Source organism: Acanthaster planci, linkage group LG16 (assembly GCF_054643075.1).
Source record: "Acanthaster planci isolate LZ-2023a linkage group LG16, COTS_SCS, whole genome shotgun sequence".
NCBI lineage: Eukaryota > Metazoa > Echinodermata > Asteroidea > Valvatida > Acanthasteridae > Acanthaster > Acanthaster planci.
The window spans coordinates 3553666-3569371 of NC_141792.1; the positions used below are offsets into that span (position 1 = coordinate 3553666).

A 15706-nucleotide genomic window follows, 5' to 3' on the forward strand; every position below is an offset into this window, starting at 1 on the left:
CCAAATAAAATGATTCACACGTGGTCAACATCATTTTTTATTTATAAATGTGGCGTTTAACCCCTTGGCTACGGAGGACTGCTCCTACCACACCGTTGTGTGAGGATTAGTGCATACCACACATACAGTCTATTCACCATGCAGCTGCTGGTTCAATGGGGTCTGCTGCTGGACAAAGCCCTCCATTCAGGGCATACCACAACCCAGCAGTCGCGGTCAAAATAATCCCGAAGTGAAGGGGTTAAAAAATCTACCACAATTTAGATCAACAGAAACCCTCAACATTCTTGACCACAATTTTTCTTTATATACTGTGACTTTTTGCCCTGCACTGACGTATGGGGCAATGCTGACAGCCAGGAGCTGCACAAAATGGCGGGTAGCCATAACACCGCACTGCTGAAAACAACTGCAACGAGTGTGCACGTACGTACTGACCAAAGAGGAGACTGTGTAACCTGATCCTCGGACTGGCTGGTGCGCGTGTACATGTATATCACCATGGTCACCATCAGCGTGGTACCTGCCATTTTGCAGGAGTCCCGGATGTCCACACTGCCCCATACCAAAACACTGCATACTGGTTGTCTGACAGGCTTGTGGTGAACTATGCAAGTTTGCTTGGTTAGTATTCAAAGCCACTACCTCCTGCTTTACAATTGCAGATGTCTGACCCCTTGGCAAACGAGCTGGCAGGGGTCGGGTGGCCAGTTTAAATCACCGAACCGTGAGAATTGCACCAAACAAATTGGACAAATTGACAATATTACTGAAACAAGAAACCTTTAAACTCTTTTGTAGGACCTAGCCACAAATGCACAAAACCTATATGATGTTTTGTGCATTGTAACATCAGACTCTCTGAAAGTTTTTTTTTTTTCCAAAATGAATGGAAATCTAAAAATTGTAACATTCGCAAGCTGTTTCCTTGTCTAGCATTCCAACAAGTAAACTAGAAAATAATGGGGCAGATGAGTAGAATCTGGCGAGGCAAAATGTACATGTATGTAAAGCCTTTATTATTAAGGCTCGGTTTCTGACTTTGGGTATTAATGGTGCTTGGACAGGCATACAGCGAAGTCAAAAGTACATGTATTCAAACACTTTCCAACTTTTCGGTAATAAGTTTACCATAAGGCTCAACCAATCTTTCTATGAAATGAACAGTAAACGTCTCTCTTTGTTTCTACCCAAACTCACTGTTTCTGAAAGCGGGTCCGTAAAACGTATTTCAAAGTCTACGTCCACAGCGCCAGGAATCGTGGGATTGAAGATGATCTCCAGCTTAACTGAGGAGAAGGGTCCGATCTCGTTGCCGGTCACTTGCCCCACACGCATCCCATCCCAGACACTGGGATCTTCCAAATCATCGGGCGCTAGGGTGAATCCTTTGGTTGCCGTCAAAGAAAATGATGGATTGAATTAAAAACCTGTCATCACACGCACCTACCCATCAACTGATAGGGGAATTTTTTCCTGTTCTCAAATGCTTCAAAACTTTTAAACAGCATAAATGAATTCTTTCAAGAGCTTTGGAAAAGGCAAAACCAGCATAAATCTTGAAAGCCTTGGCATCTGGAGGCTAGTTCACCAGACGCAAGAGGAAAGATGAAGGCGGATTTATGTGCACATAATAAAACCTTGCTGATAAAATCACATTTTCCTTGCAGTTGCCCTGGGATGCACGAACCATGATGAAAATTTGAACCTTTGATAACAAGGAAAAATCCACCTGACTTCGACTATGGAATGTGGTATTAGCTTGCAACTAGACAAAAAGCTTTATGCCCCATGTTGGCAGTTTTCCAATTTTCATCGATTCCCCAAATACGTAAACACACAATTCATGGAGAGGTCACCAACAATACATGTATAACAAGTGAATTGTGTACATATTTTTGTATAGGTAGGGTGAAGTCACATGTCTCATCTCTTCCTGGAAAACTTTTACTTTCAGGTTAGATGAGAATTCTTAAAAATGCAAGAAAACAAACAAAAAACTAAAGAGATCAAAAGAAGACACATGAAGAAAACTGAAACAAGATAACAAGCTCCTGAATTCTGAGACAGGGTCACTGAAAAACAGGAACTACAGTGGAACGATGCTATAACGAACACGGCAGGGTACACGCTAAATGTTCGGTACAGCGGTCGTTCAGTTTAGCGAAATTAACTGCTGAACGTTTCGTTGCCATGTTGAATAGCGCCCTCTCTCTTGTCTAACTGCAGCGCACCCTCTTGTGATACTATGATTCGCTGTTTTGTTGATGTTTTTCCGCTGCATTCATGTTCGAGGTTTCTAGAAATGTATATGTTAATTATATTTGGTTTCTATTAAATCTTGAGTTACAAAATTGACATTTAGTTTTTCTTAAAGTAGTGACGCTACCGCTCAGGATCGATCTCTGCTGCTCTGTGGCGAATCTCGCTTGATTTGCAACTGCATAAATGTTCGGTAGATTTTGTGCACAAAATATTGGGAGCCAAGGACGATGTTAGGTACAGCCTAATGTTCAGTATAGCGACGTTCCACTGTAGTGATTTGATTTTCAGCTCACCTTCAGTGTCATCTACAGTGATGGTCACCACCCCTGACTTCTTACTCCTTGCAGACAACGGTTCCCTAGTCTCCTCTCCAGCCGCCAGTTCTGTATCTTTAACAGAAACAAAATCTGTTTTAAGCAAATGTGGTTCTACATGTTCGGGGGGTACCATTTTGAAAAAAATCTGGAACCCAAAATTCCCGTTTACCGTACATTTTGTGAAAAATGCTTATTAATTTCTTGAATTAGGCCTCACAAGGTAAATATCTTTTCAAGCGCAACTTCACACTCAACAGTCCTTTTGTCCATACCTGCTTTTAACTGTCTGTGAGACAAACAGGCTGAAAATAGGTACATGGGAAAGGTGTGTATGCATGTTGGTTGCAGAAGAATATTACTATACTTGCCAAGGAGGAAAGCTTGTCATGTTAACTTTTCTACGGACCAAGTACATGGAGTGATCTTAGATGGAAAAGTGGGCCATTCCAAACAGCACAAAAAGATGTACGGAAGTGTGTTTTCGTGTTTGTATTAAATGATGCACACTGCAAGTTGATAGAAATGGGATGTACAGCCGACTTGGGATACAAGGTGCATCGCTGTTACAGGAAATGTCGTTGAAAAGTTTATGACTGGGTGAGTGGTGTCTGCAAAGTGGTGCTGCAAAGAGCTGAAGAGCCACGTCATAGTCAAGACAGTCACAAGACCAGTCAAAAAGTAACAGGATGAAAACGATAACAAAATATGCTTTTGCTGCAGTTCAAATGACAGCTTGTGACTTGACTTCAGGCTGGGGGTGTTGTTTTGTCTTGACGGCTCAGGAGAATGACCTTAAGAGGTCTTGACCAAACTCTCCAGAACAAAACACGGACATCTTTATCAGAATGATTCAGTTACAGATAAGGGTCTGACCCTGAATCCTCTGGTGCGTCTTACCCGGTGCAGTGTCTCCCTCGTTCTTAGCCTCTGGTTCGTCCGCTTTCTCCTTCTCGTCAGTGGGGATGTTGTCCTGGTCCTTGGATGTATTTGGACGAGTGGTGATATCCGCTGTAGTCTGATCAAGATGAATGACATGAGTGTTTTTGCTTCAACTTTTGAAAAAAAATACCTTTGAGGTTCAATTAAACCTTATTTTCAACTGTCTCAGATTAAAGGGTATTTTTGGAGGTCATTTGGCTTTCATGCTAAAGGGAATTTCCATATTCATGACCAAAACTGTGATGTCATAACTGTTATTCCAGGGTGGAAACCCTCAACGTTGTATTCATTTGTGCACAAAAAAACCTGCAGCAATATGTGATGCGTTACTGCTCTACTAAAATGTCCTTTTTCTTTGGTAATGTATCGTTGAGTGAGCACATGGCAATGAGCCAGTGAGCCTCCCTTTTGCAGAAATATTTGGATGAGCACATCTAGGCTCACAATCTGAACAGCCATGGAAAGAGAAGAATGCTCCAACTCACCAGGCGACCCAGGGATGTACCGGCTGATGTTACTGTATTTTGCTTCATCCCTAAGAAAAAAGGACAACAATTTTTCATTTTAAAAATGATTTTATACACTGTACCTGTTTTGGAAATGATTGCCATTTGGACAATTGTGTGGACCATTCTTTGCAAAAAAGGAAATTTAATTTGACTTTAATGCACAGTGTTTTATTCTCAAATCACAACGGCCACAAACATGATAAGCTTTTCTGTGCTAATAAAGTACAAGCAGGCTCATGCTTACAAAAATTGCTTACTTAAGTTTTCAATAAGCTATCCACAAACAGAGGTGTTCATGGTTTCAGTCACACAAGTGTCAATGTAGAACAAACAGCTCTTGCAAACTAAAATCAGAGCCAACAAGGACATAAAAGTAACATCTACTAGCAATGAGACAAAATACCACATTGTATCCCAAAAAAAATACAAATGATAAAAAACCAACTGGAATGTTTAACATCTACAGTACTCCAAAAAATGCAGCATCTGTCTCTGAAAACTCAGTCCCATTGCGCTGCACAGACTAGGGATAACACTTCCCAAGAGAGTGACTCTGGACTTCAATATCACTGTCGTTCTGAGCTTCGGGTGTGTGGGTGTAATTGGGAAAGCCTACTGATGCCTGTCCATTTGGAGCACAAGATAGCATCTGAGGGATTCGCAGTGAAAGTCTCAAAGTAAAAGTTTCACAGTGAGGTCATTTTTATACTTGTAATTCTGGTAATGAAACCAAGGGTTTCTCAAGTGCCAAGATACTGACATGTGTAAGCCAATGAGGAGACAGTAAGAAGGGTTACAGTAGGGGGGGAGTGAATTACATTTTATTCTGGATGAAACCCACGGAATCAGGTAGGGACTGAAAACCTAACCCCCATGAGGGCCGAGCCGGGAACTGAACCAGCACTGCAAAGGTGTGAGGCAAGGGAAAAAAACTACCGTGCCAATTTGCATTACTCTCAGAGGTCTGTATTCTGAAGGAACGGGAAAAAAATCTGCACTTCTTTTTTGCAGCTTTACCAGTGATCTTGATGAATTCAAACTGTGTCCCCTTCGCCCCCTTGTTGGTCAGGGTAATGGTTTTCTTCAGCGTTTCTCCGATGACTTGAGTCCCAAAATCTATGCCGTCTGTGTCCACAGATAACTGTTGGCAACGAAAAAGTGGGGGAAACATGTTTTCAATGATATTTCAGTGAAAATACGGTCCACCATACTTTTGAAGACCTCTTTAAGCAACTGGATCAAAAACGAGACATATCAAGATTTTGTACTAAGGATAGCGAGGGCACATTGCTACAGGTTGTTCATAACATATCGAGTGAACTTCATTTATCATTTTTTTTAATCTAAAGTCTGGTTCGTCATCTGTATCAATTTCTGAAACTGAAGCTTATTTTTTTCTGTATTTTTCATCTTCAACTTTGGTGGTGTATACAACTTCATTGAGCAACATGCTGGACGTGAAATACTGACATAAACATTCAGTTTTTATTATATTAACTACATGACCTACTTTATATCAAAAAGCTTTGAGGTGTTTGAAGCAGAGATTTTTTGTTCTACAGATCAATTTCAGGGTACTTACATCACATTTCTTTGTGGAGCAATTGACGGGTACACAGAATGGACCGGTTTGTGTCAAAAACTGCACCTCACCCTCCAAATCCTCGTTGATCTAAAACATGGAAAGAAGAGCTCGATTTGAGAAGTTCCAAAGCAGCGCTGTAAAGGGTATTTTACTGCCTTTTAGGGTTTATGCTGATGAGTATTTCCATATTCATGAGAAGACTGTCATGTCATCCCAGGAGGAAAGCCACGTTGTTACGTTAGTTTGCAACCAAAAACGTCCTGCAGTTTTGTAGATTTTACCAAACTAAATTTCTCTTCTTTATTGATCCATTGTTGTTTATATGCATGGCAATAAGCAAACACCAATCCATTTCTCAGAAATGTTTTCAGCACAATTTACAGAGAAAGCTGGAGAGAAGACCCCATCACGTTCCAGTAAAAACTGCTTTTTCGTGAGGGGAACCAAAGCCAGCACTCAAGCATCAACGATGCCTGAAACGTTTCGGTAAAAATTGATTCCTATGTAAATTTAAGTCAAACGGCAGGAAGTGTTTTGTGTACTTTCAAAGCAAGACTCTGAAACCAAACTTTCTACGCACTCTCAGTGAAAAGGGTTGCACTCTGTGTCGTCATCCATTCAATAATTTGCCTACTGCAAAAAAATGGTTCGTCTAATACATTAAGGGGCCATCCATAATTTCCATCATTTTCACGAGCATACAAGTCGTACAGGGGAGGGTATTAAAACCCTGCATATACATGCTTTTTCTGAATATGAAAAATGACGATCCATCAACATGCAAATCACATTCAAATTTGGCGGGTGTTGCTAGCCCGCGCCGCTTCCTTTACGCCACTATTTTAAGTCCTGTTCTATGCTCTACTAGTATCAGTATTCACTGCTTTTCAAGACTTGACTTTTCAGGTGTTGTTTTAAACAATGTTTGATATGAAATTTACATTTCTGTTAACCACAACACTTACATGTATATCATTGTGCCTCGGCAATAAGGGATTTGGCCAATGAAGCACTCCATCCATCATTTTTTGCCCGCTGGTGTAGAGTTGGGGGTAGCAAAGTCTACTTTTTGCAAGCTCGTGAAAATGACAAAAATTATGGACGGCCCCTAACGAAACTGGGGTCTGACCAAATGGCCCAAATGTCTTCTGGACATACAAACAGAGTGACGGTCATGCTGTCACAATAACATCTAAAGAGGATAATTTTGGGGGAATCTCCCTAAAAAGAGGATTGGGTGCAACTTTGATCTGTACCGGGCCACTCACCATTGGTTTGAATGTGACCAACATCTCGCAGCTCATGCCGGCTGACATCTGACCAGGAGGATCAAACCTACGTACCACAGAACATTGCACATGGGGTAAAGCTTTGATTGAGTCACAGCAAGAAAGTCATGGTGCCAACTGGCCAGAGAAGCTAACGGGGGAAAGGCTATCATTAGAGGTTAAAATTACTTAAAGAGCAAAAGTTTAATCTGAAATAAAACTAGAAATATTATGAATAATGCCTCTTATACAGAGATGTTTTCAGCAAGTTATATGACTTACACGTAAGATAACCCAGAAGTCTGTGTCACAGTTAACCACTTTCAATGAAAACTGTGATCGGCCAAACACAAATTTAACTTCAAGACAGCTAACTGATCACAGGTGTCACAGTTGGTGCACAGATGGACCCAATCACGATCTGTTTTGGTGGGCATTGTTGGGCGACTGCACTTAAACTCTATCACAGCTTCTAGCGCAAATATCACACTAAGGAACAATTACATGTTCCAGTAAACTCAATAGGGCTGAGTAAATTCCAATAATTCACTATTCGAATATTTGACCTTCAATTTGATTGAAACTCTGAATGTTTGGTCGTACCGACCGGCAGATTGTTGATGAACAAACTATATACAAAATCTGTTGCAATAGCGCACACAATTGTACATTATAATCAATATAATAGCTTCTCACATCTAGGAGTATCTCCAGCCACGATTTAGCAAGATTTAAGAGATAAACGAGACTTTTTGCACTGTTGAAAATGTCTATTCCCTTTAAATCATTTCATGAATAATTTACTTTTTAGGTTTCTGACGCTTTTCATTTGAATCTGCTTGAAATAAGCCTCCATAGTGCAATTTTTCTCACTTAAAACGAAAGAAAATTTTCCCTTCCTTTTCATGAGTTTTGTATTCAAATATTCAAATTAAAAAAATAATATCTGAATATTCGACAATCAATCGAATATTCGGATATTCGGCACAGCCCTAAAACTCAACTCTCTTGGAATCGAGTTGCGGCAGACTTTGGCTGACAAGCTCCTTTTTTGGGACTTACTGTAGGTCTATGAAATCCTTGAGATGATCGGACAGATCTACCAGCTTGATGAAGTTGACGCTATAGGACACGTTGGTGAGGATCACTTTCTTCTTGTAGGACTTGCCGACATCAAAATCCTGAAAGAGGGAAAATACAAGAATATTTCAGTATCAGACAACAGGCGAGCCCCAAAGAAATGGTAGCCTTAGAAGCCAGCACTGCTGTGTGTGCCAAAGCTGGAGTCAGTATTGCAGGCGAGACCTCTTAAGACCATCATTAGGCCAACACAAGATCAACATGAGATCTGTAGTCTGAAGGCAAGTCACACGCTAATCGAATGAACTGCAACAAAAGCATTCCTGTTCCATGATTCCCCCTTGTTACAGTATTTGTGACTGGCCTTGTGGCTGGTCTAGTGACCTGTCTTGCGTCTGATGTTGAGATGACGACGACATCCGCAGATGGGTTCATCACCTGGTCTGCCTTCGGCCTCAGGAAAAATGACCCTCTTCAGGTCACTCACGGTCCCTTGGGCGCACAAGTGGCCTCGTTGCCAGTCCAAAATAGTGTCTGATGCTCAACAGGTGTTTAAAGTTCACTGCAGTACATGTTTTTCCAGTGCCATTTTCAGACTCGGAAAAAGACTATTAATGATTACAAACCTATTATGAGCGAATAAAAAGCCGCATCCAGTGGCAAACTTGTTGGACAAAATGGTGCAACCAAAAAGGCTGTTGCCATACCTTGAAGTGGATGACGTCGGGTTTGCTGTAGAACGGACAACCCTTAAACTCCTTGCCGGCCGCCACCTGTTTGCGGACGATGCCCGCCCGGTGCTTGTCCAATGCTGCTGCCATCATATCTCTCTCCATCTTGCTGGTGTACTTGAGGCTGTAGCCTGCATCCTCCTCTTTGGGAACCTAGGGGAGACGGGACAGATGTGAACGGTTCCACAAAAAGAATTGCCATTGGAAAGAGCAGACTGATCTCTTTGTTTTGAGGTATCACTCAGTTTACTTTCCAGTTGAAATGGATATCATTATTATTATTATCATCAATATTATTAAACATTTCTGGTAACGAGTCCAAGGATTCCTCAAATGCTCCCCAGGCACTGCAGCTCACACATCTAAAGAAAAGTTTAGTGAGGAGACCACACAGCTTGAGGGGTTAGTCTAATTCACACCATGCATGATTCTTTCAGACCTTAGATTCAAAAGCACCTCTGACAGATTCCAACTCCTTTTGCTATTCATGCAGAGCAAAGCGGTATAAATGAAGTCAAATCGTTGCCAGTCAATCCCAAATTGTTTGGCCGTTCAAACCAACTTCGGTAAAGACAGTCACTTGTCACTCTTTGCACCCGTCACCTGTGACCCCAAAATCTGGTTTGACCCCAGACCGTCGCTCTGCTGACCAATCTCAAGAGTTCAGTGGTTAATAGGATGAATCCACTAGTTCACAGGAGGTCACAGATTCAAGTCACAGCTGAGAAAGTTTCTAAAATTTTCTGTGGCCACCCTCCGAGTAATAAGGACCCAATTCCCCAATAGTATTGGTACCTTGTAAGTCTTGTGCTGCTGGTTCCACAGTCCCTCAAACTCCGGCTTGGCCAGTTCATCCTTGCGATCCTCACTGTCGCTGCCCCCGCGCTCATCTCGGCTGGTGGCACCGTAGGGGCTGAAACCGTCATCGTCCGAGGATATGTCTGCCCCTGCTAGCTTGGCCGAACTGGGTTTCTGGGTCAGGGTAGAAAGAAGAAGGATCAAACTGGTCGTTTAACAATCGAACTCTTGGTGGAAAACTCCTGCTTCAGAGTTTGTATTCAAAACAGAGTCTGGAACAGAACAGCTATCAAAATCAAATCCAAAGCCGACACCACAAGTGATGTGGCATTTTACACATTTAAATGTTCAAACAAAAGGTAACAAGCCTAATTTCATTTTTAGTTCCTACTTCCTAGACATCATAAACAGGACTCAAGTTTTGAAATATGAGCCTCTTGTGTGTTACAGTACGTAATTCTTATTTTTAAAAGTAATCCCTAAAATGTATTGTTTTTGTTCTCAGATAATTAATACCTATTACATATTAATACTAAAGCTGTACAATTAATTACCCTGTATCTGCTTTATCCCAAGCTAATAATTGCCGCTAGTCAGGCAAGTCTTCTCTGGTTGGCTTGGCAATCAACAACAGAGAACATTTCTGTTCCCCCCCCCCACGGTGGGATGATATTCCACTGCAGGTTTACTTCTCAGCTACCGGTAATGCCAAAATTCATTTACATGTACAATGTAGGTATACTCCTGGCCAGAAATAGGCAAATTGCAGTAACGTGGCTTGCCCATGGACACAACATATGACAAGCAGCTTAATCCGAGCTCGAGTCTGGGACCGCGGGTCAGAGATCCTCATTTTATGTCGCTTTCCCCCCTTTATTCGGCTCAACCCAGCCACCATTTCATTTTGTCACTCACCGGTACAGCAGCTTCTTCGACATCGGCACTGTACTCCATGGAGGAAGAGCCGCTGTACTCCCGGATGATGCGCGCTTTGCGCTTGGGCCGCGTGACGCGTTTGGCTCGGTCCCGCTTGGCGTCAGGCCAGAGTTGCGGATACATGGCTTGCCGTTTCTTCATCTGTCGCTCCTCCCTCAGGAGGTGAGACAGCAGCTCTGCCTGGCGTTCCTTCTGATTGGCTTCGTGTTGCCTGTTGAACGGAAAGACAAAATTCTGATGTGAAGAGGTGTAAATATACATTTGAAATGTTTCCACTTTCACAAATGTAATCTAGGCCAGTACAGTATGCTCAGTGCTGTTTGAGGGACTGTGAGATAATTCTCAGGCTCTGCTGGGAGATCTGACCCGTGACCTTCTACATTATGCTGATGTCATAATTATAATCTCAACCACAAAGCTTGTCTGGTCAACAGCAGCGTATGGGGGGAGGGGACACAACCCCCCATGAAAAATCGTCGCCCCTCTCCCCACTGAAAATTTGATAAACAAAGAAAATAATAGCACCATTACACTTGTCAGAAAATAAGGGACATAACATCCACCTCCCTTGCTCACAGTCGCTACAATGAGAACCCTAGCTTCATTACTGCAAGTCAAATTGCCTGGTTAGAACATAATACACCCGTGGGTACTGTAAAACCCTATTGGTTATACAGTACCCACAGGTACCCAATGGGCAGACTTTTTGCATTGAAAAATGCATGTACATGTACATGAGTCCACTTGAAAGTTTATTTTCTAGAATCAGAATGGTTAAGTGAGATGCAGGCTTGCGGGTACACCAAGGAACCAATCTCGTGGAAGAGGTGTGGCTCTTAGAAGAACCGGTGAGTGTTAACTCGACGTTTTGTCCTCTCCTGAGGAGCATCCTGGCTGAAACATCGAGTTATTTTCACCGGTTCTTCTAAAAACCACACCTCTTCCAAAAGAGATTGATTCCACGGTATACCCGCAAGCCTACATCTCATGTAACTTCCACCATGCAAAGCTTCAAATCTTACAGAAACGCTAAATTACCCCAAGACAATCCAGGATCAAGCGGCAAAAGAAATATTTGGATGTCCCTCTCCCTAACAAAAACTTCCACATAAAGAATACACAATGATACAGTGGGCTTCCGAAATTGTACCACAAAAGGGACAATTTTTTTACACATATTTTGATATGAAAACTGACAAAATTCATCTGCCAAGTGGCATCCCTTTCAAGCAAGGTTGCAACAAATTTAGGGAGAAATAAATGGTTCATTTTAGAGGCCCACAAAGGAGCTTGTGTTTGGAATGTCTGTGCAGAATTTAGACTGTGAAATTTAACCCCTTCATACCGGAGCCCTCCACAGCTGTGGCCTTGTGTGAGGATTAGTGCATACCGCAGATACATTCTATTCATCATGCACGTGTGGTTTCAATGTGGGCTGGCTGCTGGACAGAACTTTGCATACTGGGCATACCGCAGTCCAGCAGTCAAGGTTAAAAGAATCCTGGCGTGAAGGGGTTAGGACAAGTCTTGTCAAGGCAAAAATCTTGTGGTAGTGACATCAAAACAAGATACATAAATCATTTCATACATGCTGTGATTGTGCTCTGTATCTAGTAGTACATGTAGTTACTCTGTATGCTGAGTAGTCAGCATACCACAGAGAAACCATGAGTCAAACAACTCAAAAGAGCCCCACGAGTCCAATGGAGCAAGAAATTTGTTTTGCCTTAGTAATACTAACACTTTTTTCTGTGGTTACACACTTTACTCCAGGCGGCATGTAAATTTGCTACCTACATGTATAACACCAGGAGCCAACTTCAAGCGAAACGTTGCACATGGTGCAAGTTGCACAAGTTACATGTAGGGCACGCTGCATAAAAGTTACGCACTGTGTAAGTCTTGACTCGGATAACTAATTGTGGCTTAACTCATTCAGTCATTTTAGGTGGCGCAAGTAGTGCCTAATGGATTGAAAATGGACAAGTTAACAAACTTAGATTATTTTCATTGCTAGTAAGGGTGGGAATTTAGATTTGATTTGAAAAACGTTTAGAAAACTTCCCCATACCGTTTAAACTTATAAACCTCAAACCCTTACCACGGTGTCATTAAAAACTTTAAACACAAATTGTATCAGATGTAAATGGCTGACACAAAGTTCTGGTGATGAATTCATGGTATTCCTTTGATAATGACCCAGCAGTAAAGTGTTCTGAAAATCGGAGTACATTTTATAGGCATCGTTTACAATAAAAATTTATACCAAACTGCATCAATCAAAACGTCAAACCTCTAAAAGTGACGGTTCCATTTAAATATTTGGGAAAATCTGTCATCGTGTAAACGCCCCCCCTCTTTTGCAGGACTCGTCATAGTTTGATTATCAAGGTTAACAAGTAATTTACAAAAAAAAAATATATATATCTTGAAAAAAGAAGAGTAATTTACAATTTTTTTTTCTGGAGGTGACGAAACACTGGTTTGGCTGTGAGAAAACATGGGAGAATTGCTGCCAGATTTCTGATGAGGAGAAGACGAAACCATCTTCAAAAATGGCAGCCACGGCATTAATTTGGCAACTGTTTTGTTGCCTAATTGTGATTGTTCTCATTCAAGGGGTTTAACATAATCAGAAGGTTGCATGGCCAAGCAACATTCTGTGAAATTGACCCTAAGTACATTGCGCAGCTACGCTATAAATATGTGGTGTAAGGCTTATATATAGTGTTAAGTTTACACCAAGTGTCATGACATTGGCAACTGCTTTTCCTCTTACTGTTTCTCCTGCTCAAACTGCTGCAGCCTCTGCTTCCTCAACATGACCTCCTCGGCATTTTCTCCAGCCACCTCCAGGTCTTCTCGCTCCCTGTCCAGAGCCTCGCGCTCCTGCTGAGCGACGTAGTGGCTCCTCGCCTGCAGCGCTCGCAGATTCTCCTGTTGGAAAAACGATAACGTTAACACTGATAACAGCACACCAATGCATCAGTATAACATGGTTTGATGGTACATAGCCAATGTTGGGTTCCCCAAGTAGTAGAAGTTGACAAATTAGTTACTGCTGCAAAGCTGAGGGAACTAGAGGTGGAAAGGCTTGCGGTAGCACCATGCGAAGGAATATATCTCTTATGAGTATGTGTGGTTCTGAAAAGAACCGGGAGTGTACTCAGCTTCATCATCAACATCTCTTCAGTCTCCTGACGATGGACTAATGTTGAGTATACTCCCGGTTCTTTTCAGAACCACACATACTCATAAGAGAGATATATTCCTTCACATGGTGCTACCGCAAGCCTTTCCACCTATTGCTGTCTTTCACCATGAAGGGCCTGAAATTCAATCTGAAGGAACTAATTTGTCAACCGCCGACAATATTGAGGAGAGGTCACGTCAACTACCCAACCAAAATAACCTGTGCCATACATGTATTTGTTTTACTAGGCCTCACACATATTCAGCTGAAATTACAATCAGACATTATTTACATGCGGAACCATCTCTTCATGGGCAGCTAGGGCAATGTTTGGCCATGTACACATGTACAGTACTTCAATCGAACGGTTCCCTGACATCTCCACGGTAAAATTTCCTCGGGTTAGCCTGGGAGCAGTTAATTGCACACATGCACACCTGGTAACAGGAGTGTGTTAGTGGCCAGTTAAAATCACAGCTGAAATAGCTGGCAAAAAGCTGAAATGTAAAAAAATTGTTCAGACCAGGTGTACAAAAAAGCTGAAATTCAGGGACAACATCTCAACAAAAAAAGCTGAAATCAGCTAAAAAACCGAATTCTCACAGCAGCAGTTTTGTCACTGGACATTCCTGATGGCCCCTCGTCCATAGTAGAAAGCACATTGTGTTCGACTTTGGAGTGACTGTCACAAAGCGTGGCTTCGTGCATGTATAATAGGGGCAAAGCCAGTGATAGCATTGCTATGGTCACCAGATTTGCTTATTGAGTTCCAAAGAGCCACCAGCCATTTTCCAATACTCAACTTCGGCTCTGTCTCAGGCTTCAACTGTTTTGTTAAATACCTAACTTTGAAGCTGTAAGTGTAATAATTAGTCAAATAGTGCCACAAAACATGAAATAAGGTGAAAAAGAGCCAAAAATTACAGTAACCCCAATTTAATTTAAACGGTCCAGGCCCACAATCAGGGGTTGGTTTGGGGGACAGAGCCTGAGACGGAGATGGGTATTGGAAAACGGCCATGGTTACGGTACTTCCAACAAACTGACATAGGACAACTGGCACAGATTCGTTTTACTACATCTACATGTAGGTATTTTCAAGATGTATTTTTGCGTTGGGGAGATGTTAATTATATATAACGGGTTTGCCCTTACCCAACGTATATTAATAAGCAATGTATGCTCAGTGCTTGTCCGAGAGCTTGCGAAAAAACCTCACAAGCTTACTCGGATGGGACTCGAACCCACGACCTCCTGTTTACTAGTGCAGAGGTCTTAATCACTCAACCACCGAGCTTGCCGGGGTCGGCTGGCCGGTCCGAGTCAAATGAAGCAGCGGGTACCGCGAACACCTACCTACATGTAGGTACCCATTTACTCACAGATACCAGTTACTTGTTAATGCTCATCTACTACCTAGCAGTTTTACTAAAAAAGATGACCAATACTCATGGGTACCTATTCGCACACTGGTACCCATTTACTCACAGATACCAGTAACTTGCTAATGCTCATCTACTACCTAGCGGTTTTACTGAAAATGATACCCAATACTCATGAGTACCTATCCGCACACTGGTACCCATTTACTCACAGATACCAGTTATTTGCTAATGCTCATCTACTACGTAGTGGTTTTACAGAAAAGATAACCGCTGTACCTATTTGCACATTGGTACCCATTACTCACAGATGCCAATAGACCTCTTGCAGCTGGTACTTGGTAAAAAATCCTTTAACATGGCAAGGAACCATAGAAAAGAGTGAAGTGCAATACTTCTGTTACAAGTTAAAGCTCACTTTTATACTCGCAGGTCTCTAGACCATTGGACTAAGCAAGGCACTAGCCACTGGTGCTTATTAGACTGAGAGAAATGAATAGGCCTAAGTACGGATGATGTTACACTTACAAGTATGCACACCTTTCCTAAGACGCTTTAAAGCCATTGTTGACTTGGCTCCGTAAGATAGCGCACATGTCAAGAAAGCAAGACGTCATCACCACACGGGCCTAATCAGGATTGCATGCTACATATACCATACACACAAGCTGTTCTGCAGGCTGTGCTGAAAATGGTAGCCATG

The 15706-nt window shown here is 42.1% G+C and overlaps 1 protein-coding gene across 1 annotated transcript in view; it reads right to left on the reverse strand.

Moving 5' to 3' along the window:
• Window positions 1-15706, reverse strand: part of LOC110985259 (cilia- and flagella-associated protein 74-like) — a 38915-nt gene that overhangs the window by 15157 nt on the left and 8052 nt on the right. The window contains exons 8-19 of the mRNA XM_022246166.2: window positions 13208-13365; window positions 10408-10639; window positions 9490-9666; window positions 8671-8847; window positions 7946-8064; window positions 6884-6950; window positions 5613-5702; window positions 5048-5171; window positions 4007-4056; window positions 3480-3597; window positions 2559-2654; window positions 1201-1388 (exon numbers count right to left, since the gene is read on the reverse strand). Of these exons, the coding sequence (XP_022101858.2) occupies window positions 1201-1388; window positions 2559-2654; window positions 3480-3597; window positions 4007-4056; window positions 5048-5171; window positions 5613-5702; window positions 6884-6950; window positions 7946-8064; window positions 8671-8847; window positions 9490-9666; window positions 10408-10639; window positions 13208-13365 (1596 nt within the window). The remainder of the gene's footprint in view (window positions 1-1200; window positions 1389-2558; window positions 2655-3479; window positions 3598-4006; window positions 4057-5047; window positions 5172-5612; window positions 5703-6883; window positions 6951-7945; window positions 8065-8670; window positions 8848-9489; window positions 9667-10407; window positions 10640-13207; window positions 13366-15706) is intronic.